The sequence below is a fragment of the Cupressus sempervirens genome, chromosome 1 (genome assembly GCF_028749045.1).
Source record: "Cupressus sempervirens isolate cs-2001-9-10 chromosome 1, ASM2874904v1, whole genome shotgun sequence".
NCBI classification, from domain to species: domain Eukaryota; kingdom Viridiplantae; phylum Streptophyta; class Pinopsida; order Cupressales; family Cupressaceae; genus Cupressus; species Cupressus sempervirens.
In genome coordinates, this window is record NC_143118.1 from 460,517,858 (window position 1) to 460,545,729 (window position 27,872).

Genomic DNA, 27,872 nt, shown 5'->3' on the forward strand with positions numbered 1-27,872 from the left:
GTATTAATAATTTAATCATCTGAGCTACTTGTTTGAATGGTGGTGTCAAAGTTTTCAAGATCTTGCATACAACCTCATCTTCTTCCTTGGTTCTACCATATGACTTGATTCTTGCAACAATCTTAGATATCTTACCAACATAGCTTCTTATAGATTTATCTTCCATCATTTTAGCATCTTGAAACAAGCATATCCAATTCTATAATCTTATCCTTTTTGTATGTGTATCCCCTTCAAAAATAGATTCTAAAGCTTTCCAAATCTAATGAAATGGTACAAGTGACTTTACCTAACTGTATTCATTCTCTGGAAGAGCTGATAGTAAGGTTTCTTTGGCTCTGGCTCGCATATTGCACATGAATAGATCTTTTTCCGCTTCACTCATTCCTCAAGCTTTTCTTCTTTTACAATTTCCTTGCCACTCTTTGTCAGAAGCCAGTAACTTGGACCCATACATAGCAAATGAGTCTTCATTTTTTCTTTTCAGCCGTCTTAGTTAACCCCATCAAATTTATGACTATCTTTTCTTAAGTGACTCACCATTGATCTCCCAAAGCTATTAAGCTTTCCCTTCAAGGACCTGAAGCTCTGATACCAATTGTTAGAATATATAATCCACCAATATAACTGAGAGGGTGGGTGGGTGAATTAGTTATACTGATATTATCACAATTATTAACCTCATTAATTCCTAACCATATGAGCAATATAATTATAAACCACAACAAGATACTCATGCACAATAACACCAGATATGTTAACTAAGGAAACCCTTGATCAGAGGGAAAACCTTGGTGGGGATGGTACCCACAAGATGATGTACCAATATAAATATTCCTTGTGAGAGGATGGACCCCGTTAGGAGTCTATTAAAACATTAAGTACATATTAGTCCATGTTTGGAGACTTTGAAGCCCTATTAGGAGATACCAACCTTGTTAGTAGTTGTGAAAGGTAGATGGACCCACTGTCCAAACAACTTCGAGGGCAAGATCAATATATCCACTGTCCAAGGATCTCTATATTATTCCTTGTAGAATAATAGAATTGAATTGTACTTCTTCCTCTTTCTCTGTCGTGTAAATCGGACTTCTGCTTCTTTTGATCTCGATACTAGATCACAGACTTTGCATGCAATAATCCCTTGGATTGCTTACTCGCATTTACCAAACACTTTGCTCTTGTTTGCACTTACTTGATCACTTCCCATCCCACACACACTTTACACTCAAGGAAAATACTTTCCTTTAGGTCATGTCCTCAAAACAATTCCTTGAGTCAGCCTTGAGGCTTTCCCAATTAATTATAAAGGATCACAATAAGATAATTAATTATTTTGCAATCACAGAACACTATCGGCTCATAGTTTATACAACTTTTCACATGTGCGACTTCAGGACTTGCGCACTCACTGATGTCATCATCAGACTGTCCTTTATCACTATTTAACTTTTCGTGCCCTGATTATATCTCTATTAGGAGATACACTCCAATCATTAGAAACTACTTATCAGGTATACTGTCTTTGCTCTGCTCTTAGTAAATCTCGCATATCTTTTGCACGACTTTGACTTATGTTATGCGCACTTGACCTCATCATTAGGATACAATTTGGAACATGTCCTTAATTGTGCATCCCCTGAACATCAAAATGCTGTCCATACGATCACAATCTTTGTCTGCTACTTTGCTAGTCTTCACAGAAACCATACTATGTTGTCATCAATGACAAACACAATTATGAATGCAACATGTTTGTTATTCCACATGCTTACCAATGCTTAATATACTACCCAAAGGAATACCATTAACATTCATGCTAACACATCTTTTCGCACCTTGGGTGTTTGATGCAGGAGCATCTTGGGGTAGTTTGCAATCTTGCATGTTGCAGTGGTTTTGATGTTGGAGTCGGAGAACTCGATCGAAGAAGGGATGTTGCTCGGTCATAATTGGGATAGTTCATAGTTGCAATGTTGACCAAAGTACTTGGTCACTAAAGGAGCTCGGTGAAGCTTGTGATGCTCAGTAGTTCTTGGGGTGTAGTGTTGATTGAGGAACTTGGCAACTGAAGGAGCTCAACAATGCTTGTGGGAGCTCGGTCATTGTGCTTGCTCGACAATGCTTGGCTCGCTTGGTGGTTTTGCCGACGCTTAGTCACGAGGTTTGCCGAACATTTAATGCGTGTGGAGTGCGATTGTGATGTGGAGCGATCGTAGAGATGTGTGCGGACCTATTTGGGTCTTGATGATTTATCCTATGTGTATTTAATGATTATTGTAAGCCGACTTATGGCATATTGGGTTTATTGGGGTTCTAGATGATTCTATTTGTAATAGGTTGACTTGTGGCCGTGCAAGTATTTAAGGAGGGCTTGGGTAGAGTTGTAGAGGGGGAATTTAGTCAAAGAGAGTTGAGGAGAAGAGGTTTAGTTTAGAATCTGGAGTTGTGAATTTGTGAGCAGAGCTAGCAATTGCGGCTTGTGATCAAGGAGATTGCTTGGTGGCTTGCGAACACAAGATTAGATCTTGCTTGGTGTTTCTACTAGATTGTTGTTGTGTTGCAGATATGGACTAGCTAGGGCTTGGGTTGAATCTTGAGGGATCTTGTAGAACTGTTGCTTTGTATTTGGCCATAACTGGGAAAGCCTTACAGCTTGACACATTGCATGTAATCAATTGTTTTATAAATAAAGACTTGAGTTTGGTATCAGATCTTGTATCTTGTGTTGTGTTTCCATTGTGTTGTTATTGCTGGGAACTAGATCACCTTCATTGGGGTTCATCCGGTTTTGCACTGCATCACCTATGAAGCCATTTTTTTGAATTTTTTTCTTTGTAACGAATCTTACAGTACCTTTATTATTCCTTATTTAATGGTCAATAGTGTAGATTCTATGTATACATATAAACTTTCTAATTCTACTATTGTGTCTTATTAGAAACAGTCTCATTGTAAGCTATAAATGATTGCTTTGACCATTCATTAATTCATTTAATTTACCAATTGCATTCCAAATATGGTATAAGATCAAATCTAATTTTTTTTTTTCCAAAAAAAATAAAATTCCTTTTTAAAAATTATTCCTTTCAATTTTTTCAAAAAATATTTTTTCTTACGTGGGTTTTTTTTGAAATCCTTTGTTGCTGGGTTTTGCATGGTTGAAACTCTCTGGCGTCTAGGTTTTTTTGAAATTCTTTTGCAGAATTTGTTTTTAATAGTGATTTTTCTATCAAACATGATCTAGCATAATACAAATTGTGTTTTGCTTCTGATTCGTGGCTGTCATTCTTTTTTTTGGTGATTTCTAAACCTGGAGTTTACAAGACCGTGTTTTTCAATCAAATCCGTGGCTGGCTTTCAGTATTTAAGCTCATGTGATGCCAATTTCTTGTCCTATGAAGCCATTTTTTTGAAACTCTTTCTTTGCAACAAATCTTCTCCATGACCTGCGCCTATGTTTTGGCACCTATTTTTGCTGCTTGTGTCAATATTTGTGGCACCACTTCTGCCAATGACAAGATTGTTTTTGAGATTTTTGTGCATTTTTTCTGCTGTATTTCTTTGCAATGACCCATTTCTTTGCATGACTGAGCTCAATGGGTTTTCCACCCACGTGTTTTGCAGCTTGGGGAATGCAGAAACCCTTCACCATTTCACAGTTTTTTCATCCTTCTCAATGCTGTTTGTTACGAAGTCATGCCAGCTGTCCGATCAAGAGGTTTTTTGATCAATGGTTGTGTTTTAGTCTTGCATTGAGGGATTTTGGTGCTGCATCTGGGCAGTCCATTACAAATAAAATCTTCATCAAACAGATTTCTTTTATATTGGTGGCCTGTTCCTATTTTTTATGCGTGGTGGTATTTCTTACCGATGTCAGGGTGGGTCAACACATCATGTTAACCGCCTTGGCAATTTTTTTGACATTGGTCTGATTTAACTGTTTGCAGCCACATCTTACCAGAGTTGATTATTTAATGTGAAGTGACTTCTTTGGCTTTGTAATCATGACCTCGGTGCATCCCCATGCCTCTTTATGATCTTTAGGGATTTTCTTCTGTCAGAAATATCTTTTACTTGCCGGATGCATTCACTTGGCTTCTTCTGTCACTTCCATGGATCAAGTTGCAAATAAGATCAGATTTGTTCTGATGTTTATTTATTGCTTCCCTCTTTACCTTCAACTCCATTGTTGTTGGTGTTTGAGCTTCAAGTTGTAATTGGAGTTATGCCTGATCTGTAAAGGCATTGTTTGTAGATATTTTTGGGGCTCTCTCTTGTTCTTTGGCAGCAGCTTTTGCTTTGCAACTATAATTTTCCTATGCTTTGCATTAATGGAATGTCTACTATTTACCTCTTCTCACAGTCAGTTATATTGTGCATAATGTTCTTTCCTTTATTTCTGAATGTATTCTTTTCAATTTTTAGCTTATATGTTGTATTGATCTTGTTTGTAGACGTCGCATTGTGAAATTTAATTTAGTTCCATCATTGCATGAACTCTGATCTGCATTTGATATTTTGCCATTGGAGATTGGTTAGAAGAGAGACCTGTGTATGTTTTGTGGGTGTTTTCTTAATGTATTATGTAGTTACAGGTAGGGAGAAACCAAAATCTCAATCTGGTGCATCACAACCTTTCCCTTTCAGCATTTACTTTTATGCAATCTTTCTCCCTTTCCTCAAATGTAATAGTTTAGGTGCACCTTGGTAGTAAGGAAGCTGAACTCCAGAGATTCAGCCTTAAAGCACAAGTCCCACACTTGGCGCTTGTTTCCATGTTACAAAAGGGTGCCTAGGGATAACACATCATGCAAGGGTGCAAAACTTGTGTTAACAAGCATCAAGGATCATGGTTTGTACAGACTTGTGGATCCAGGTGGTTCTCTTGGACATGCTTTTGCAGCCAAAGCATCTTCTATCAGCAATCTCTGACATTAGCGGTATGGTCACTTGAACATTCATTACCTTGCTTAGCTTGTTCAGAAGGACCTTGTTCTTGGTTTATGTGAGATCTAGACTCAAAATCACCGTATTTGTGGAGCTTGTCAGGCGAGGAAGCAACATAGGTTGCCATTCAAGGATGTTGACTCATGGGCAAGCCTTGAATGTATTGCAATTGGGTCAAGCTTAGACAAAAATCAAATGTGTTTATTGTATTTTAGAAATTTAAGTCCTTAGCAGAAAAAGAGCTTGGCTGTCCTATTGTCACTCTTAGGTCAAATAATTGGGGGTGGGGGTTTGTTCTACTACTTTCTCCACCTTCTGTGATACACATGGCATCAAACGCTAGGGAACCATACCTTACACTCCACAACATAATGGCACTATTGAACGTCGAAACCACACTATCACTGAAATGGCTAGGTTAATGATGAAACACATGATTGTTCCTAAGAAATTTTGGGTAGAAATAGTGTTCACTACAATCAATCTTCTTAATCGGTCTCCCACATAGGATATTATTGGGAAGACTCTTGTAGAAGCATGGGCTGGTTGCAAGCTTAGGATCAATCATTTGAAAGTCTTTGGGCTTGCATATATATGGATTCTAGATGCCGGAGGCTCCAAGCTGGGTTTCAAGAGTCAAACTTATGTTCATGAGGTACAATAACAACCATAAAGCATATCGACTAATTGATATAAACATTGATTGCCTTATTGTTAGTCATGATGTTGTCTTTGATGAGGAATGAGGACCCTATTTAGCTCTCCATAATTTGAGGATCAGCCTTTGAAGGCTATTGATTTAGGTGTCCTTTCATTTGGTCCACTTGATGGGAGGGATGATGCAAATTCTGAATTCAATAATGTATTACTTGAATTTCCTTTGAATGATGCTTCTCCTGTTGTACCTGTTGCAAATCCTATTTTAGTTATTCCTCCTGCATCTGATGTTGGTTCTTTTACTCTTTAGCTTAAATGGTAGGCTAAGACTATTAGTCATTTCCATCCTTATGAGCTCATTGAGAGTAGATCTTTTAGAAGCAAGAGTAAGCATCATGATGCAATCAACTTTTCTCTCATGGCCAACATTCATAGTATTTTTGAGCCTCCAACATATTTTAAGGCTAAAAGGATTCCTGAGTTGGAAATGACCATGGAAGCTGAACGCTAGAGCCTTCTGAAGAATAACACTAGGTCCTTTTGGATCTTTCTCTGGGGAAGAAGCTCATAAGCTGCAAATGGATCTATAAAGTTGAGTACGAAGCTTGATGGAACCCTTGATAGGTATAATCCTCGTCTAACTTCTAGGGGGTTCTCATAGAAAGAAGGCATTGACTATGAGAAAACTTTTGCTCCTACAATTAAATTGAGTACCATATGGCTTGTCCTTGCCTAGCAACTCTGTTTGTTTGGAAAGTCCATCAGTTGAATTTTAAGAGTGCCTTCCTCAACGGTGAGTTGCAATAAGTCTATGTAAGACAACCTCCTAGTTTCAAGGATTTTGGAAAAGAACATCAGTTGTGCAGACTGGTGAAAGCACTCTATGTCTTGAAACAGGCTTCTGGGGCTTGGTACGTAATAGTTGACAAGCACCTTTCAGATAATGGCTTTCAGAGGAGTCTGTGTGATTCTAATTTGTATGTAGGAAAAATTGGTGGTGATATTCTTCTTGTTGTCTATATTGATGACTGCATTATCACTGGTAGTTCAATACTTTTGATTGATGAGATCAAACACAGTTTGTATCAATCGTTTGACATGATGGACTTGGGCCTTATGCACTATGTTTTAGGTGTTGAAGTTTAGTAGATCAAAGGTAGCATCTTCTTGTCTTAGTCTATGTATGCCTGTAGTTTGCTAGACAAGTTTTGGATGCAAGGTTGTGAACCTGCATCCACACCTATGGAGAAAGGGCTGAAGTTGACAGATAAATCAGATTCACTAGTGGTGAACCAATCAACTTTCAGGCAATCGGTGGGCAGTTCCATTTATCTTACTGCTACTAGGACTGATCTCAGTTTTGCAGTTAGTTACAGCCCCCAAAACTAATCATTGGTAGTAGCAAAGTGTGTGCTATGTTATGTGAAGGGCACTTCTGATTTTTGTCTTTGTACAGAAAAAGTCATGATTCTAAAATTATTGGTTTTATAGACTCAGATTGGGGAGGTTCCATTGTTGATAGGAAATCAACATTTGGGTATGTTTCAGTTTGTGATTTGGTGCAATTACATGGACTAGCAAGAAGCAGCAAGTGGCGGCTCTTTCCTCAATCAAAGCTGAGTATTGAGTAACAATTAAGGTAGCTTGTGAGGCAGTTTGGCTTCAAAGGATGCTTTCAGACATGTAGATGTCTCAAGCAAGTCCCACTTTCTTTTACTATGACAATCAAGGGGTTCTCAAATTGGCCAACAATCTGGTCTTTCATAAGAGAGCCAAGCATGTTGACCTTCATTGTCATTTCATCCGACAGCTGGTTGAAGATGGATCAATTCAGTTGCTATATGTTCCAACTATGGATTGAACAACATATATTCTCACCAAGTCTCTAAGCCTGAACAAGTTTGTAAAATTCAGGGGGCAACATGGTCTAGTTGGTAGATTGACCATTAAGGGAGAGTATTAGAATAACATCTTATAATGTTTTTATTATTACTTATTTAATGGTCAATAATCAATATTGTAGATTATGTATATATATTAGAAACATTTTAATTCTATGATTGTTTCTTATTCTTATTAGAAACATTGTCTCTTTGTAATCTATAAATGACTGCTTTGATCATTCATTAATTCATTCAATATTTTACCAGTTACTTTTGTAATATTATCATGGGTCATGAAATGCTGTTTATTTTTTCCTGAAAATGTTTTCCAATTTCTATTGACCGTGGAAGCTTCAAACCATCGACAATATCAAATCTCTAAGAATATTATATTTCTTCTGTATACTTGTTATTAAATATTCATATATATAATAGTTTTTTGTATTTATAGAAATCATTAAAATATATTAAAAATTTATAGACTAAGCTGCAAACAAAAGTAGTATCTTGTAACTTAGATTTAACAACAATAATTGTGTGTTCTGGCTGTGGATTTTTTTTTTTTTCAGTATATCATGACAAGACCATGCTTGGATTTATAGTGAGCATTTTCATTACCTTCTCTCTCGGGAAGAAAGTTAACTTCATGAGACTTCCTAGCGTCCAGGCTTGTGTGGATGGGGGTTTTTCTTTGGAATGCAGGAAATTTTCACCAGGAAAAAATAACCCTGTAGTTTTGTGACACATACCAAAAACAAATTTAGTAGCAATATTTACTAAAAGCATTCAATGGGAAGGATTGAAAGGTTGATATGGGAGACCATGTAACTATCATGCTACTTAATGGTTCTTGTGAAACATTTTGAGCTATGTGGCCTGTGTCAAGTTAGACTTGAAAGAAGACCTTTATACAAATGACTTTTGAATTAAACCACAAACTTTGACAATATAATTTTTAAGAGGATAGTTGGGGAATTTAACTGAAAACTACTTTATGCACTTAAATTTTAAGCATATGCAACCTATTGCTGATACTGTGATTGCTGTTCAATGTAGGAAATCTTGTATGGACCAAAGGTAGTGATTAACATTATATGGAGAGGCTTAGTGTTAACATGACAATGATTGCTGTTGCTAAGCCCTGGTTTGATGAAGCTAAGGGAATCGAAACTGATGATGAGGAGGTTTCCTCAGTGGATTTTAGAATGGAGAATTAATTCCCTGCTTCTAACTATGAGAAGGTTGAGAATAAAGGCACCATTATGTAGACTGAGTACAACCCTTTGCCAATGGAAGTGCAGGAAATCGAGGGAAACCAGGAGAATAATGACAAGATTGCATCTGATAATCATAACCAAAATATTGATGACAAAGTTCAACAATTTGGATTTGGTGAGACTCCTATCACCAACATTGTTGGGTACCCTACCTCTGGTTCTACTGCAGGACCTTTGGACCCTAACATTCTTCCTGCCCATAAAGAGATTGTAGGTGGTGGGAAGGATTCCCTCTAACAGAGCGTGGAGATTTGTGGGGACATTCAGCAAGGCCATCTGGAGTTCTTTCACAAGGCTAAAGGTAAGACCGACAACTCTCTTTGCGCTGGATTACTGTATCTACAAAGAAATTCATAACCTTAATGCTAAGGTGGGAAGTCTTTAGACCCAACCGGAAAATGATATTAAGACTAGAAAGAGTTTGGGAATTAGGGTTGGTTAGATTCCAGAGAAGATCAAATCGTACGGAGACAATCTGAAGGACATTCTTTGTGACAGTGAGGAGAAGATGAATGTGATCATTTGTAAGCTTAAGAAGGTGTTTGGCAGCTTGGAGAAGAAGGATGAGAATCAGGAAGCCGGTCAGAGTGGGTTGGAGAAGAAGGCTGATGTTGCTGCTATGGAGGGTCCTGGCAAACACATTGGGCCAGCATGGGCAAGATCACTGCCCTTGTTTCTTCAAAGGCTGTTTAGACTCTGAAGGAGTTTATTGATAAAGTCACTGTCATTGAGAACCAAGAGGCTAAAGCTCTTAAGGAAGCTAGCCTAGGATTCTGGTTGTCTCTGTGTCTATGTCCTGTTTTGTCTTTGTGGGTTTCTGGGTGTCAGTTCTGGGTGGGGTTTGGGTTTGTTGGTTGTGGCTGTGCCAGCAGTGTTTTGTTTTGATAAGCTTATTTGAACATCTGATGTAGTGTTTTGTAGGAGGTTACGGGTCCCCCTCTAAAACCTGTTTTTACCTTAATCCAAAACATGATATTCTCATCAAAATTTTCATTGTTGTAAATTCGTTTATATTCATGCATGGGACTATTCTTGCTAAGACAACACTTCTGCAGGTACTTAATTTTAATGCAACTTTTTATTTTTGTCCTTGGTTTATCAATTGGAGATATCAGATGAGTATCTTGTCTAGTTTGGTGTCTTCAAATTGTTCTCTTTCTGTTTAGGTTAATATTCTAGAGAAGGGATGTTTAGTATCTATTGAATACCACATCAATATTCACAATACAAATATGGACCTCTTTTTTAATTAAAAGGTCCTTTCCTTGTATCTGTAGACTTTTGATGACAATATTTGGCTAGTTGGGAAGGTGAACAGCTGATTTGAAGCTATTACTTTTGTGTGGTTTGCCACAGCTGTGCTGTGGAGCCAAAAGATCCTGACACCTTATATGGATTTCTTGTTAAGCAACTGTCGTTATAGACGGATCGTAATATTGTATTGGTAATTGCATTTGATTTTCAATTTACAATATGCTTTTGCATTTATACCACATTATGTATAGAAACAGCAAACTGTTGATGGATCTTATTAGACTTGTCAGTCCTTTTGCATGTGTTGGGTTCTAGTACACAGCATTAAGTATTCTAAGTGTCAATTAGAGGTTTTCATGCTGTAGAAGAGAACCTTTAATCAATGTAATGTCATTGTCTGCTGTGTGTTTTCTATTTAAATGGAGTTTAGGTTGTATTCATTGGAAAAGACATTGTCGAAGTTGAATGCTAAATTCATTTTGATGCCTTGGTCCTGCATATAAATTTTGTATATGGCAGTTGGCCATATTTTTTCTCAAAGAATTTAATTGAATATATATCTGAAAGCATTTTAAATGTTCATAGTGTGAATGATGAGATTTATGTAAATGAGTTTTGTGATATTGGTTGCTCACTTTGCTACCATGTGCGATATTCATTTGGCAGCATTTCTTCGTCTGATCTTGTTTCAAAATGGATGGGTGAAAGTGAGAAACTTGTTTCAAACCTATTCCAAATGGCCCGGGATTCTGCGCCTTCTATCATATTCATTGACGAAATAGATTCCTTGTGTGGGCAGCGGGGAGAAGGAAATGAAAGTGAGGCTTCTCGACGAATAAAAACTGAACTTTTGGTTCAGATGCAGGTATTGATCAAATAAACTTCCTCAGCCATTAAAATTCAGAAAGCTGGATGAAGTTTCTTTTGGAAGTTATTTTGGAATATGTAAACAATATAATTAGCAAATACTTCAATGTGGTTACAATCTGGATTTAGAAGATAATTGTTTGTAACTTAGCTTTTGAATACAAATTGAAATGACAAAGTTATAAGGTTTTATGTTCCTATCATAGTGTGTGTTCTTTTTTGCCTATGCACGGTAAGTTTCACTGTTTAGAAATTGAGATTTTTCCATGGCATATACATATGATATGTTCTCTTTGTCAAAGGAGAAAATTGTTTATATTTCTGTAAGTTTCTATATTTATACATTTGATATTTGAAAATAAGTTGGTTTCCCCAATTTTTTAAAAGCTATGCAGGTGACCACATTTTGCAAAATTGAGCGTCTTTCTTGCCTTTTCTATAGATGAGTCAATTTCACTCAGATCTTGATTGGCACCCCAATGAACAGCACACTATATTTCAAAAACATAATGAGTTATAAAAGCAATGTAAATGACAAGGAAACCGAATCAGGAGATCACAATTCACAAATAGCAAATCAATATTCACTACAATGTAGACTAAATCTTTGTTGGAAACAAAGTGTTATCTACAGAAAGGTGGGATCTCTGAGAAGAGGTGTAAAGCTACAACAAAATGACATTTTAACATTTGGATGTCAATTCCTTTATACTATTTTCAGTAGGATCCTGACAATTGAAAAATATAAAATGTAGCAATTTAAATGGAAAATGATAAATCACATGACAGGAGTTTGGCCCAAATGCTCCGAGTGGGGTTGTGAGGACAACAAACTCACAAAATATTGAACTTTTGTGTTTCAATTTTCTTGGAATTTTCTTCTTTTATGTATTTCAGTTTCAGGGCTGTTCAAAGCTCTTTTTGAAGGGTCAAAGTCTATAGTATCATCCATGTTTTTCCAATTCATTACGTGGTTTCATATTGTGATGTGGAAAGGAGTTATGCCTTGACAACATGACCTAGTTTTTTGGTTTATTTCTGCATTCATTACCATAATGCTACTGCTACCAGAACCATTAGTAGATATATATGAGGTTGATTAGTGTTTTTTCAATTGTTGAAATTATAACTAGTCTTTGTGGTGCAGGAGCACCCACATAAAGTATTTAGGTCAAGTTTTATGCATGAGCCGACTTGAGAAATTTATCCTGATTTTGTCATTAGGATAAGATCTTTTCTTGGGATTTGTTCAGACCATTGTGGGGTCATTCTTCCCTATTCTATATTGATCTAGAATTTTCTATATTGTAATAATCTAGAATGTTCTGTATACTGTCCTAGCAAGCATAAATAAAGTTTTAGGTTTAGGTTTAGGTCAAGTTTTTCGATAGAAAGTTATGGGGAGAAGAAATCTGTAGGAAAGCAAGGGTATGTATTGTTCATTTGATAAATCAATTAGAAGAATTTTATTATCTATTTCTTGCTGGCGCTGGTTCCTTTTGTTTTTTCTTCCGTTGAGTTTTATCTCTGCATCATTTTTGGTATCAGAGCTTGGGGAAAGCTCCTGAGGCAATTAGATTTTATGTCTGGATCAGAGTCAGAAGTTGAAACATCAAACATGGTCACCAATGCTGAACTGGCAAAGAAGATGCAAAAATAGGAGAAAATCAATAAGTGGGTATTAGATGAATTTGAGAAGATGAAGGGCCGGATGGAAAAGGGAGCAAAGGTTCCTTTAGAGCAAGAGGAAGAGGGGGAAGAAGAGGATACCCCTGAGCAGGAGGTGGTGTACTTACCTGCAGACTAGAGATATTTCATAGAAGCCCTTGAAAGAGTTGGCAAGAAGGATGCCAAAGGTGACCTACCCATCTTTTCGGGAAAGATGGATGCTGATGCTGTCGTGGATTGGATAGAAGCCTTGAACAACCATTTTGAATGTTAAAATATAGTAGAAAAGGACAAGGTAAAAATTGCCAAGTCAAAGTTGAAGGGACCAGCCCTCACTTGGTGGAATTTCACTCAAGGAGAAAGGGTCAAAGAAGGTAAGAACATGATAACTTCATGGGAAAGGATGTGTGCCAAGGTGAGAGAAACATACTTACCTGAAGATTATGAAATCCAACTTCATCGAAGGAGACAAAGTTTAAGACAAAAGGAGCTAGATGTCACTACCTATACTGAAGAATTCCAAAAATTAACCCTGAGGGCAAAGTAGAGTGAATGTGAAAGTGTAAAAGTTGGTAGATATATCAATGGATTGAGGTTGAACATTCAAGAAGAACTTAATTTATTGTGTCCTGATACAATACAAAAATGTTATCAACTAGCATTGAAGGTGGAAGCCAAATTGAAAAGAAGGCAAGAACAAAATAGCAGAGGAAGAGGAAGAAATCAAAGGGGAAAAGGAAATTTCCAAGGAAGAGGACAAAACCATGAAGATCATAAGGAGATAAAGAAAGACACCAGTCAAAGTGAAGCAAATTTCAGAGGTAACTTTTTAGAGGTAGAAGAGGCAATTCAAGAGGTGGATTTGGTGGTAGAAGGACAAGTCCGATTGTTTGTTTCAATTGCAACAAGGAGGGACATTATGCGTCTAGGTGTCCGGATAGAGCAAGTTCAAGTTCACAAGGTGAAAGAACACATTTGGTACAAGATGATGAATACCAAGAGAAGGAGATGGCTGATTCAGATAGTGTACTTGAAAGAGGAGAAAGTTTAATGATGAGAAAAACACTTTTGAAAGTGCCTACTACCATGGAACCACCACAAAGGAAAACTATCTTTAGGACTGCTTGCAAATCTGGAGTTAAAGTATGTAAAGTCATTATTGACTCAAGATCTACTAAAAATTTAGTTTCTTTTGAGATGGTGAGAAGTTAATACTTAGGAGAATACCTCATCCTTTTCCTTATAAGGTTTCATGGCTAACAAAGGGTTAACAAACTCTTGTAAATGAGCAATCATGGGTTGATTTTCAGATTGGAAAGTATAAGGACAGAATTTTGTGTGATATAGTTCACATGGATGTATGCCACCTATTATTTGGTAGGCCTTGGCAGTATGATTTGCAGGCACAACATGATAAAAAACTCAATATGTACACCATCAAGAAGGATGGAAAGGTGATTAGATTGATTCCATTTGTTGATCATGAAGAAGTGGAAGAAAATAAAGAGAGGGAAGCCAAAATTATGATGGTTGATAAAAATGAATTCTTATGGGACATGAAGGATGAACCTAAACCTTGTTTTTTTTGGTTGCCTAAACCACAACCACAAGAACCCGTTGGAAATGACAGAAAGGAGGCTGAAACAAAGAAGACAATTCCTAATGAAGTGAAAGAACTTTTGGATAAGTTTGAAGGTTTGATTTCAGAAGGTATGCCAAAGTCTTTGCCACCCATACAAGACATTAGCCATTGTATTGATTTCATTCTTGGAGCTGCTTTACCCAATAAGGCTGCATACAAGATGACACCTCAGCAAAATGAAGAGATTGTTAGACAAGTAAAGGAGTTACTCGATTTTGGCTTGATTGTAAAAAGCTTAAGCCCATGTGCTGTACCTACTGTTTTGGCACCCAAGAAGGAAGGAACTTGGAGGTTGTGCGTTGATTCTAGAGCCATTAATAAGATTACAATTAGATATAACAATGCCAAGAATTGAAGATTTGTTTGATTGTTTGGGAGGTGCAAAGTATTTCTCCAAGATTGACTTAAAAAGTGGGTACCATCAAATAAGGATAAGAGCTGGAGATGAGTGGAAGACAACATTCAAAACCAATGATGGATTATATGAATGGAAGGTAATGCCATTTGGACTCTCTAATGCTCCTAGTACTTTCATGAGACTTATGAATGAAATACTCAAAGACTTCAATGGCAAGTTTGTCATAGTATATTTAGATGACATAATAATTTTCAGCAAGACAAAGGAAGAACACCTAGAGCACATTGACGTGGTTTTGAGAAGACTTAACGAGGAGAAATTGGTAATAAATTTGGAAAAGTGTTTGTTCATGCAAGAGGAGCTGACATATCTTGGTTTTGTGATCTCCCAAGGTAGTTTGAAGATGGATAAAGATAAGGTAAGTGCTACACTATCCTGGCCACCTCCAAAAACAGTTGGAGATCTTAGAAGCTTTCATGGCCTTGCTACATTTTATAGGAAAATTCATAAGAAACTTCAGTCATATATGTGCTCCTATGTTAGAAACTATTAAAGGAGGAAGGAAGTGTAAGTTTGCATGGAGTCAATCAGCAAACGAAGCTTTTGAATTGCTTAAGAAAAAGGTTAGTGAGCAGCCAATTCTTTCTTTACTTGATTTTAACAAAGTTTTCCAAGTAGAATGTGATGCTAGCAAGGTTGCTATGGGGGTAGTTCTTAGTCAAGAAGGAAAAGCAGTGGCTTTCTCAAGTGAAAAGCTCAATGAAGCCAAGTAGAAATACTCTTCATATGACCTAGAAATGTATGCGTTGGTTCAAGCTCTCAAAAGGTGGAGACATTAGTTGTTGCCAAAAGAGTTTGTTGTGTATACTGATAACCAAGCACTCAGTTTTCTGAATAGCCAAGACAAATTAAATCATAGGCACATGAAATGGATGGAGTATTTACAGGCCTATACCTTCACCATCAAGCATAAGAAGGGCATATCAAACAAGGTTGCTGATGCTCTTAGTAGAAGGAATCTGACTGTCTCCCAGATACAACTAGAAAGTGTGGGAATTGAAGCACTCAAGGGCATGTATGTAGCAGATCCAGATTTTGGTGACATCTACAAGGTATGTATGGAGTTTGGTGAGAGATACCATGCTGATTTCCCTGATTTTTTGATACAAGACATACTTCTTTTCAAAGGAGGACAACAATGTGTACCCAGATGCTCTATGAGGACAAACATTATCAAAGAGAAGCACAGTGGAACAATGGGTGGACATTTTGGTTTGGATAAAACCTTAGAATTGGCTAGGAGGTACTATTATTGGCCTAAACTTCATACTGATGTTAGAGACTATGTGGAAACATGTATGATTTGTCAAAGAGCCAAAGGAAGGACTACAAATGTTGGGCTTTATCAACCTTTGCCAATACCATCTAGACCCTGGAAAAGCATAACGATGGATTTTGTAATGGGGCTGCCATGGACACAAAAGGGGCATGATAGTGTATTTGTTGTAATAGATAGGTTCAACAAAATGGCTCACTTCTTACCATGTAAGTCGACCTATGATGCTTCTCATATAGCATATCTATTTTTCAAGGAAGTCATAAGGATTCACAGGCTACCTCTCAACATAGTTTCAGACAGGGATGTGAAGTTTGTAGGACACTTTTGGAGAACTTTATGGAGGAAACTTGGAACCAATTTATCATTTTCATTAGCCTACCACCCTCAAACTGATGGCCAAACAGAGGTAGTTAATAAAACATTGGGCAATTTGTTAAGAACACTTACAAGACAACATGCAACAAAATGGGATGCAATCCTACCCCAAGCTGAATTTGTATATAATGACTCCATCAATAGAAGTATAGGAAAGTCACCATTTCAAGTGGTTTATGGAATTCATCCTAGAGGGATTTTTGAGTTAAGAGACATGAGTTCACAGCAACAAGTTAGTGCCTAAGGAGAAGAATTTGCTACAATCATAAAAGAAATCCATGATGAAGTCAAAACACAACTCCAACAAACGTCTGACAAGTATAAGAAGCATGCCGATTAGAAACAGAGACACTTAGAATTTGAAGTGGGAGATTTAGAATGATGCAAATCTCAAGAAAGAGAGGCTACCAAAAGGTAAATCTACCAAGCTTATGTTGAGAAAACTAGGTCCTTGTCAAATATTGAAGAAGTTTGGAACCAATGCTTATGAGATTCAATTGCCACCTGAGATTGGCATTTCTCCCATCTTCAACATAGCAGACCTCACACATTTCAAAACAACCATTGCAGAAATTGATACAGGATAGATTGCTGATACAGAAGGCATTCAACGTCTACCATTTAAGAAGACATCACAGCAAGAAACCAAAGTCATAAAGCAAAAAAGAGGAAAGGAGTCAGATGTTATTCGGATGTAGATGTTGTGTGGATGACCGAACACAATATCAAGTAGGGTACCACTCTACAAGAGCTCATCTCAAGTGGGCTTGAGGTAAAATTTCCTAGGGAGTATGGTGTAGGAGCACCCTCATAAAGTATTTAGGTCAAGTTTTATGCACGAGCCAACTTGAGAAATTTAACCCGATTTCGTCATTAGGATAAGATCTTTTCTTTGGATTTGTTCAGACCATTGTGGGGTCATTCTTCCCTATTCTATATTGATCTAGAATTTTCTATATTGTAATAATCTAGAATGTTCCGTATGCTGTCCTAGCAAGTATAAGTAGAGTTTTAGGTTTAGGTTTAGGTCAAGTTTTTGGATAGAAGGTTACGGGGAGAGGAAATCAATAGGAAAGCAAGTGTATGTATTGTTCATTTGATAAATCAATTAGAAGAATTTTATTATCTATCTCTTGCTGGTGCTGGTTCTTTTTGTTTTTTTCTTCCATTGAGTTTTATCTCTGCATCACTTTGTAGTGGTTGGTTGGTATGAAACCAATTCCTAGGTTTGTTTCTTATTAGGATAGGAATTTTTTGTTGGACTAACCATCAATGTTCCCATTTGGAATTTGTGACATGGCTTAACTGCCTCTTGTGTTCTAAAGTTTAGTGGTTGTATCGGGCATTGACAGATCGATCTTTTTGGTGCAATGACAATCCTAGCTTGTAACGTTCCCCTCGGGATTTGTGACATGGCTTAACCACCTCCTGTATTCTATAATTCTAGTGGTTGTATCGGGCATTAACAGGTCGATCTTTTGGTGCAACAGCAATCCTAGCTTGTAACATATTTATGTACTCAAGTTAGCTCAACTCTTTCATTGGGCATGGACTCTTGGGAGAAAATTTAGGCTCTAATAAGCATTGTTGAAACTCCTAGGCAATCAGGTAAAAACAATTCATCTTTCTTGTCAAAAGCCTTTGGAATGTGCAATCAAGAATTGATTGACATGGTGTGACATGACCAACTTGGATTGATGATGTCCATAACCTATTGTTTTGCTCATTCACTTATTGTTTTCTGGTATATTCAAATGTGGTATTTTGGCTGTTTTCTATTATGAGTTGCATTTTATCTTGTTCCACTGCATCTCTGATAAAAGACTGCAGATAAACTTGAAACTTTTGTAGCTTCTGCATCTGTTACCACCAATCTTTTGAATTATCAAGAAGAAATCAGTCTAGCTACTGGAATTGGTTGGAGAATAGGACAACATGATTTTAAGCTCTCTGATGAGGTTGGTTTGTACTTGAAAGATGGAGATTTAAGTCCAATGTCAAGCTTCCTATATATGGCCTATACACATTTGTTGAGGATGGTAAGGATAATGATTTTAACTTTTATAGCCTGGTTTGACAATATGCTCAATCTCAAGCTGTTGAAGATTGCATACGAATCTCCTTTGTATGGGACATTGTTCTTGAGTTTCTTAGACTCGTTTTCAAGTAAACCAAGCTCAAAGATAATATGTGCTTCAATGCTTAATGTATTGTAGTCAAATATTTTTTTTCTCACCAAGCTTTGTGGATATCTTGCTATTAAATGAGGTGGGATCACATTGATTTGTCATCAGTTTGAAGCACTCGAGGTTGACACAGTACACCAATGACATATTGGTATACTAGGCTCAGAAATGTAAGTTTAGACAGCAGTTTTTGCTAGTTAAGCATTTTCAAAATTGAAGACAACTACATTGTGTATGTCTAGATATTTTTGTCGTTATGAAATTTAGAGAAACTTAGTCTTTTTTCATTTAGGTTGGTGGTACTGTGTTGGTTGAGCAGGTCCATAATTCTTAGCCTTCACATTATGCATATAGTTTTTGTTGTCCATTATCAAATTTAGAGAATTCTGGGTAATGTTGTATATTCTTTCTATCAAGTAATTTGTTTATGATTGTCTGTGTACTAGCCTACATACAAATATTGCTTTTTCAAGCTCCACTTGCTTCTATTCAACATTCTTCAATTGTATTGACTGTTTTCTGTAACTGCTCATTGAAAGGTTGATTTGTTTTCGTATCAATGATAATTTAATTCTTTTTTATTTGTTTAAAGGAAAACTTTTATATTGCACATTAATGTGATGGATGCCTCATGGTTAGACCTTTATGCATAACTCAATGATTGCTCTTGCTTGAGTGTTCTTTGGACATTAATGAAAAGCCAATTTTTTTAAAAGTGGGTTTGAAGTAGAATTAAAATGTTAAATCACAAATGCTGCTTCCTGACATTAGGAGGTGGGAAAGAGATGCAAGTACTCAGATTGGAGCTGAATAACAGTTTTGAATGTCCATATTGTACAGGGGAAATACTGAGATATTTTCCAGGTGCCTCACCTCTTCATAGAATGATTTCTTTAATTATTTTTGTTGCATAATGCCATAATGTAATAAGACTTCAGTGTCGCCCCGTGTCTTGGAGGCGTGCTGTTTTAAAGTTTTCAAGCTGTACGTAATAGGTTATATAATCAATTTAGAGACCAAGATACACATATGATGTGGAAATGAAATGGGGGTGAGAAAAACATTTTTAGCTTTTTAATAGATGAGATTAGAGCTAGATGGCATCATTTATTTAGAGAGTCTCATAGATGTCTTTATATAATTCATTGAGTAGAGAAATGTTGAGACTTTTCTGTAGAGAAGAAAGAAAAGAACAAATCAGATTATACCTATGAATTACTGAAGTCATCTAGTAGGACACAGAGGTACATCAAGTTATAGTAGCTAATCAGGAGTACTAGAAGGCAATTGAAGGACAAAATTAAATTCAGAGAAGATGAAATCTAGGAGCGAACACATCCAAATCAGAGGTAATCAAACTAGTAATCATTAGACAAGTCTCTATATATAAAACCTTACGATGCAAAATTATCCCATGAAAGGGGGCACGCATTAAAAAGAAAATTGCTGATAGAGCTTTTAGCTAAGAGAGATTTCAGCACAGAAGATCTTGCAGAGAGACAGACACTCGAAGACATTGTATCTAATTTTTTATTTTATTTGGCAGGTCTAATTTTTATTTTGCACTGTTCTATTAGCTTGTTTTAATTTTAAATCCTGAAATTACTATAAGCACAACCAAGCATTGCCAAGACATTTGAGTATGGTGAAACCTAGATATGGCAGGCCTTTCAAGAAGCATATGGATTTGTTAATAGCTTTTTTCATTGATCCATTTTGATATTCTGGAGCGCTGTTAGAGGCTAGATTAGTTTTTCTGCTGCTCTTCAGTTAATAATTGCATGTACACAGGTCCTATGTCAGAATATTGCCCAGGGAGGGATATCATATTTACCTTTCCTCAAACCTAGAAGAACTTGAATGGTAGCTTTTCCAGTATTGTTAAGCAACATTCTTAAAGGGACTCAATTCTGGACTGAACTTTGGTTGATAATTCTTTGAAAGGTTGCACTTCTCTTTATATTGAAAGAGTTAATTGTTGGATAATACTTAATCTGGTAGGCTATTAATTGCAGAAAAGAAACAGTGATGGTTTAATATTTTTTGGCATGATTTTCTCTATTCTATCCATATGATTGTCAAATTGTTTCAGATCCTTCAGAACATGATCATGAGTACTGGTCCTGCATAATACTTTTTATTTTATTTTTTATTCTCATAATTTATCATTGGATTATACTAATCAGCTTAGATACCGTTATTTCATTGTTTTAATGGCATGCTTGAACCTAGCAATGATTCCTTTTTAGCTGTGATTATTTTGTTAAAATGAGGGTCAAGTATCCAATTACCTGGATCGTCTGCTTACATTATATTTTTTTACTACATTTAACGTAATATTTTATGTAACTCCTTTTTTCCTTGTACAGGGTGTGGGTAGTAATGACCACAAAGTGCTTGTTCTGGCTGCTACTAACACTCCCTATGCATTGGACCAGGTTGGATTTACTAATAGAATTTAACAAAAAATAGACAATTTCTTACAGAGCTCTTCTATTAGTATTAGCATGCTATAGTATGGAATTAAAAGTGAACATGTTGAATAGACATATGAAATGACAACTTTGATCATTGGTGACTTTGTTACAGGCAATCAGAAGGCGATTTGACAAACGGATCTACATCCCTTTACCAGATCTCAAGGCAAGGCAGCATATGTTCAAGGTATGCCGTCTCTGCCTTCATCAGGAGGAGTTAGAATGTAATAAGTGGAAGCATAAATGTAGCAACAGAAGATAATTTTATAACAAAGCAAATTCTCCTTATGTACTGTTAAAATGATGACAAAATATATTGTACAATTAATATGTGCATGTGTGATATTTAGGTCCATTTAGGTGATACACCTAACAATCTCAGCGAAAAGGATTTTGAGGATCTTGCTCGTAGAACAGAGGGTTTCTCTGGTTCTGATATATCAGTCTGTGTAAGTAACTTTTTATCTCTTCCTTCTATTTGCCACTAATTAGATTGTGGAATTCAAGGAAAAGTATTAAACTTTTTGGCCTCATTAAAGATGGACATATTATGCTATGTCTAATGTGTTGCTACTGATGACAGGTAAAAGATGTTCTATTTGAACCTGTACGGAAAACTCAAGATGCCATGTTCTTCAAGAAGATTTCAACAGAGGATGGAGAAATGTGGATGCCTTGTGGTCCCAGGCAAGCTGGTGCTGTACAGACAACTATGCAGGACCTTGCAGCAGCTGGACTAGCTGCAAAGGTACTTTCTGTAACTGAATTGTTATTCACCTCATATATCTTTACAGTTGGCAAAAGCTGAACATATATCCAATTCTCCCGTTACAGATCCTACCACCGCCAATCTCAAAAATAGATTTTGATAAAGTTCTTGCAAGGCAAAAGCCAACTGTTAGCAAGGAGAACCTGGAAGTGCATGAGAGATTTACTAAGGAATTTGGTGAAGATGGCTGACAGTTCCAATTAAAGCTGTCGATAAACTGAATTTGTAATTTTATGAAAACTAAGTCATCAGCTTTCAATTAACATGGTGAGCTCTATTATTGTTATTACTAGTGTCATTGATTTCTAGCCCCAAATATCGTCTGATTTTGGCTCGTTGTATTTCTTGTCAACTAATATGAATTTGTCATTGTATACGACTGTTTTACTTTTCCTGTTTGACTCACGTCTCAAATTTTAAAGTTTGTGGCCTCATATTCTAGAACTCCAGTTCTGCAATTATCATTCATTATTCATTTACATATAGTAAATCATATTTCTATGGCAGCTTGGTCTTCTAGGCAATCTATTGTCAAGGTCTGTAAATATTGCCCACATAAATATTCACACCTTCCAAGCTCTGAACAACAGTTTTACCGTCTGTAATTTATCGAATCTTGTTTATCCAGCCTGCCATAAGAAAAGCAGTACATGATTTCGGCCATTGAGGATTCCATTACAGTAGCATGTTTCTATCTTAATATTTTTCGATAATCTGGTGCATCTATTAGTTGAATACATGGTCCACGGAACACTATGTTTGTCTCATCAAGCTGATTGCTGCCTGCCTTTTTTTCTTTGCTGTTACAGTTTCCTTAACCGTTGGCTGATAAGGATTAATTAGCTGCAGCCTGTAGTTGATTTGCTTGTAGTTTGGGAACATTTTATTTTTGGAGTACGATCTGTTTAGTTTTGGTTACATGCAAGTAATCTCGTTCTTAGTAGCAAAGTGGTTAAAAATTTCTTTTATCGTTGTTTTTGATCAAGGAAAACAGGTTTTGAAGGGTGCCTGAAACCCTTTACAAATCTAAATTTTTTCAATGAAGTCCGAACAAAAAATACGAGTCGAAAGGTGAAACAGGTCGCCAACCAAAACAAGGTGACCAGGGTGGCCTCACGGATAATGCAGTACCCCTCTTTCATACTTGTTGCATCACCTTTCAGTATTGGGTATTTATTCTTCATGGCGTTCAAATTTCTGGATGCAAGTTGATTGCTTCACTGAGATCTGTTTTCATGGGTTTTACATATTAGTTGCCATCATCAAGGTATTTGGGTTACTGATGGCAATTGAACACTCTTGGGGCATTGCCACCAGCTTTATGGGTGTTTTCATTTTGGGAAGCAGGTGCTTCGAATATATCGCTCTTTGTGCTGTTCACCAACTGTAGAAAAAATTCTGGGGCGGCAGCCGTAGTGGGATGCTGGCTCACTATTAAAATCATTGGAGGCATATAATAATGGGCATTTTGCCTCGTGTTCTGAGTGGCAGGGAAAGACAAAAAGAATGCGCGACTATTTGAAGGACGTTTCCATATAAAATCTGTCGGTGACATATCTGTTCAATTTGAAGAGTAATAAAATGAATCATTGAGGAAAACCCGATTGTTAAAAACATGAGGTAAAGCATTTCTATAGATAGTTTCGATGTTCATCACAGATGGAGAGTAAAAAACAAAGCTAATGAAACTAGAACTGCCAAATTGGCACCCCACAATGGCGCGAGTGTGAGTGGCTGTCAAACGTACTATTACATCTAGTTCGATCAAACTGGTTGTTAGATTTGGAAGGAATTAACGGATAACAATGTGATGCTTTCTTCACGTTTTTTAGTTTAACCACCGGGTCCTTACACTGTACACAATATGAAGCAGTTGTACCCAGTCACCTCATTTTATTTTGAAGCATCAAAATATCAATTGTAACTAGTGTACAATTGTTATTGTAATTGGTTTATTTTTTAATTTTAAAAATTTATGTATTGATGTAGTGAAGTCACCAATCTAGACATCATGATAATTAGGAGACATTATATGTAGATTCAGTTTAGTTTTTTTAGTCCACTTCACTTGCATTGTACATAAATTGGTGACTTGCTGTGGAAATTATCTCCTACTTATCAATTATAACCAGTATTTTGTTATAGGTGATAATCACATGCGAATGGATGGTCCATTTAGTATTCATTTCATCTAGGTGACACTCGGATGTGTAAAACATCAAGACTTCCGAGAGGTCACCCATCCCAATATAAGTCAGATGTGTTTAAATATAGAGTTTAACTTGAGGTTAAGTCCAATTAGGTTGCTATCCCATTTGCTACCTCAGCAAGCATCATGCTTTATTGAGAGACTCTTTAGCTCATCCATTGATAAGTATTTTTGCATTTTGTTTTTGTAGTGTGTTGAATTATGATTTTTATATTGAGTTTTAGTGGCAAGTCAAACTTAATGGCGTATAGTTTTAATAGTAGTTGTTCAAATACACCCATTTCTCATAAGAATGAATATTCCACTTAGGCACTCATTGTAGCTATGTGATGCTCATAGGGGGTAAAAATATCAAGATTATTTTTTGTTTTTTTTGATGGAGGTCATCCACAAACAAGTTTTAGGTACCCGATAGGGGCCCACAAGTGCCTGAAACCTCTTCGGCTAAGAGCCAAGGACTAAAGAGCATCCATGATGCCAAATTCGCTTGGGGCACTATCCCCACCTCATCCTTTATGATGTCTTCGAGCCTTGCACTTAGCAAGACTTAATCCCTAGTGAGCTCTTTGTGAGTCATTCAACTTCACCAGTAGACTAAGGGCCCATTGCCAATATCAAGATTTTTGAAGTCACCCATACTACTAATAATGGAGTTTTCCCCAAGATTAAACACACTAGATGAGCTAAAGGGGCTCTAAAGTAAATAGTTTGTAAGGCACAATTTACAAATGTTGTAGCAAGGGAGGTAGACTTCATACTAGAGTGAACAACATGGTTAAGTCCATTTGAGTTGGAGCATATTGGGAAGAGTGACCTCTCAAGAAGTCCTAGTTCTTCATCTATGTGAACAATACTTGAATGCAATGGATGCTAAGTGGACAATTTTTTCTTATGAGACAAATGTGTGAACTAGTATTCATGAAATACAAGTCAATGAGTTCAACTCAAATTTTAGTTGATATAAATATTATAATTTATCACTCAATAAAATGCTGCATTATTACTGATTGATGAGCTACATGGATTCTATAAATAATGGCTCATAAGGCACAACAATTGTTGAAGATTTTGCATGTGGATAGCAAATTAGTTGAGCTTGATATTAGGAGAAAGGTTTAATGCATTTGAGTTATGGTATTAGCACAAGTAATATCTTTGGAAGTCTCGATGTTGCACCTTTGTGAGCATTACATAGATTAATGAGTGTTAAGTAAATTATTTTTTCTCAAGAGAGATGGCTTTGTGAAGATTGTTAGTTTTAGGGATTGTTGCAAATGTACTAAGCACTGCCATGTTTTTGGTATGTGTGTTTCAAATGAAACATCTTAGATTTATATTGAGAATAGGCCATGAATATACATATCCCTTCATGGGACATGTCTATTCATTAATCAGATTATATATATATATATATATATATATATATATATATATAACACAACAATAACCTTATATCTCAAATATATAGAACACATATATATTAGGTTTAAGCATCAACACTCCCTCTTAGCTTAGAAGGATAACCACATAAGAATAAATATTACTTCAACATAATATTACAAATAACAATTTTGAGGATATCTCATTTGATATCTCAAAAGATTTCCACCATTTCATATCACATTCAATATCAAGAGTACCAGTCTTCCAAAATATCAATGATATTCACCAAGTACTCAAAATAAAGTTTGATATCACATCGGATATCAAGAGTATTGACCTCCCAGAATATCAATGATATTCACCAAATAATCAAAACAAGGTTTGATATCACATCTGCTATCAAGAGTATTGGACTCCTAGAATGTTGAGATGCAAGACATTCACTATATACTCAATTTGTTTGATCTCATAATACATGGTATTGTAAGATCATTATCTTACAATAACTTCTGCAAATACAAGTGGCATCATTTGGAAGTCATTACTTGCTCATGATGTACACAAGGGGTAGGTCCATTAAAATCACATAGTCATGAGGTATATTCATGAATCATAGTCCTCTTGACTATTATAATTTGTTTGATCACTGGAGAATCCATCTCAACATAGTTTAACCCATTTAAATCAATATAGTCGAGATCATTGAAGGTTTGCCTTAATTATAGCTTATATCTACTCTTGATCTTTCAAAATTGCCTCTAATAAAATGTCATTCTTCCTCTGAATCTCAATCTTCCTCTTTTTCTTGCAAGGACATTCTTGAAGGAAAACATCAAGGCACATGGCTCTTATAGTATATACAAAAATACAATTAAGATAGATACTTCATTGATTAAATAAAACAATCAAGGATAACTTGTTTTCAAAACAATAAGAAATACAAAGATTGATTATATTTATTCCTTTACAATTACTAACTTATATATTACCAATAATAGTTAATTTTATTCAATTATTATTACTAATTTATAAATTACCAATCATAACTAATATTCATTCAATTATCATTACTAATATATAATTACTAGAATGTTACTATGTTTTTAAATAATCAATATAAATGGAATCAACATTATTATGTGTGCCAAGTGCGGATTGGAAACTAATGTTTACCTTTCTAACGGACTCGCAAGAAATGGTCCGCTTGATGTTTGTTTTCTCAAATGCTTTTGTATGATAGATTACAAACTTCCTTTCATGGGATCCATGTGTGAACATGTGTATGTGTAAATTGTTCCACTTTCAAAATCACAGACGATGCCTTAATGGGTCTTCCACGGTGGCAAGGTTATAATAGGCTATAAGAAGATGTGTTCGAATGCCACATTTTGTTTTCCTCATCTCTGTTCGATTGATTTATGTCTTTCATATATACATCTCATCAAAATATATTTATTTTTCCTGAGATATACCATTTTTGTTTATCGATGGCGGTGTTTCGCATTTGTCCTTATTTATATCCGCTTTATTGATTGCATGGTTTCTATACATATTGGTTTGTTGACTTTCTCTTAGATCCTTTTTTGATGCTCAGGTTCGATATTGGACCATGGAATACTTAAATGTGACTATCTATCTTTACATATCACACGGTGGCAGGTCCCTCCTTATGTTGACATGGAAGTAGACTATTCCCAAGGTCACACTTTTTAGCAATATTTGCATAGAAGATCATGCTCCTATCCGACTTTTAATTCTTTGTATGTGAATCTCAACCAACACGATTTTGACAGTATTTTTCGTTAGCCACCCTTCATACACCAACCACCTGAGATGTCGCCTGCTATAGATCTTGAAGATTGACCTTTGTAACAAATCACACTGGTTTTAGAATATTTCAAACTTCCTCCAATCCTTGACTAAGTCCTTTGATTCGTGCCTTATATGTGAGGTTATGACAAAAAAAAGTTTCCAGTTTATGTTTTTATCTCTATGGGTGCTTGTGCTTTGTTCCAAGGTCTTTATGTGCTTTTTATTTTCTTGATGAATATGCAACATCTTTCCCCAGGGTCTGCATAATAACTTTGACTGTGCTTACCTAGCTTTGATGGATCAAATCAATTGAAGATCGCCTTTTCTACCATGTCTTTCAGGAGTTTTTTGAATGTCAAACATTGGTATGTATTTTTATTAAATCTCCCTCTCAAGTCAATGCCTATCTACCAATAATGATCTCTGTATATTCTTTATACTTATAAATAATGTTGGTAGATACAAATTTCGTTCAATGCTTGATGGAGTTGTTGTCTTGTACCTTGTGACTCCTGTACATTTACAGTGTGACTAATATCATATTATTTTCAGGCCGGATCACTACAAATGCACTAAGCACTGCCATGTTTTAGGTATGCGTGTTTCAAATGCAACATCCTCTTAGATTTATGTTGAAAATAGACCATGAATAGACATGTCCATGAAGGGACATGTCTATTCATTAATCAGATAAATAATACAATAAAAAATTTAATCACACCCACACACACACACACAAAATCTTATATCTCAAATATAAAGAACA

General features: G+C 36.1%; 1 protein-coding gene across 4 annotated transcripts in view; it reads left to right on the top strand.

The window, feature by feature from the left end:
• The window catches only part of LOC149578294 (protein SUPPRESSOR OF K(+) TRANSPORT GROWTH DEFECT 1-like), a 47,266-nt gene extending 25,188 nt beyond the window's left edge, over positions 1 to 22,078 (top strand). For all 4 annotated transcript variants that reach the window (XM_089828099.1, XM_089828116.1, XM_089828112.1 and 1 more), the window contains 6 exons: positions 10,688 to 10,886; positions 20,826 to 20,894; positions 21,046 to 21,120; positions 21,284 to 21,382; positions 21,517 to 21,681; positions 21,768 to 22,078. In XM_089828099.1, coding sequence (XP_089684225.1) covers positions 10,688 to 10,886; positions 20,826 to 20,894; positions 21,046 to 21,120; positions 21,284 to 21,382; positions 21,517 to 21,681; positions 21,768 to 21,893 — 733 coding nt within the window. In that variant the 3' untranslated portion in view covers positions 21,894 to 22,078. The remainder of the gene's footprint in view (positions 1 to 10,687; positions 10,887 to 20,825; positions 20,895 to 21,045; positions 21,121 to 21,283; positions 21,383 to 21,516; positions 21,682 to 21,767) is intronic.
• The last annotated feature ends 5,794 nt before the right edge of the window (positions 22,079 to 27,872 follow it).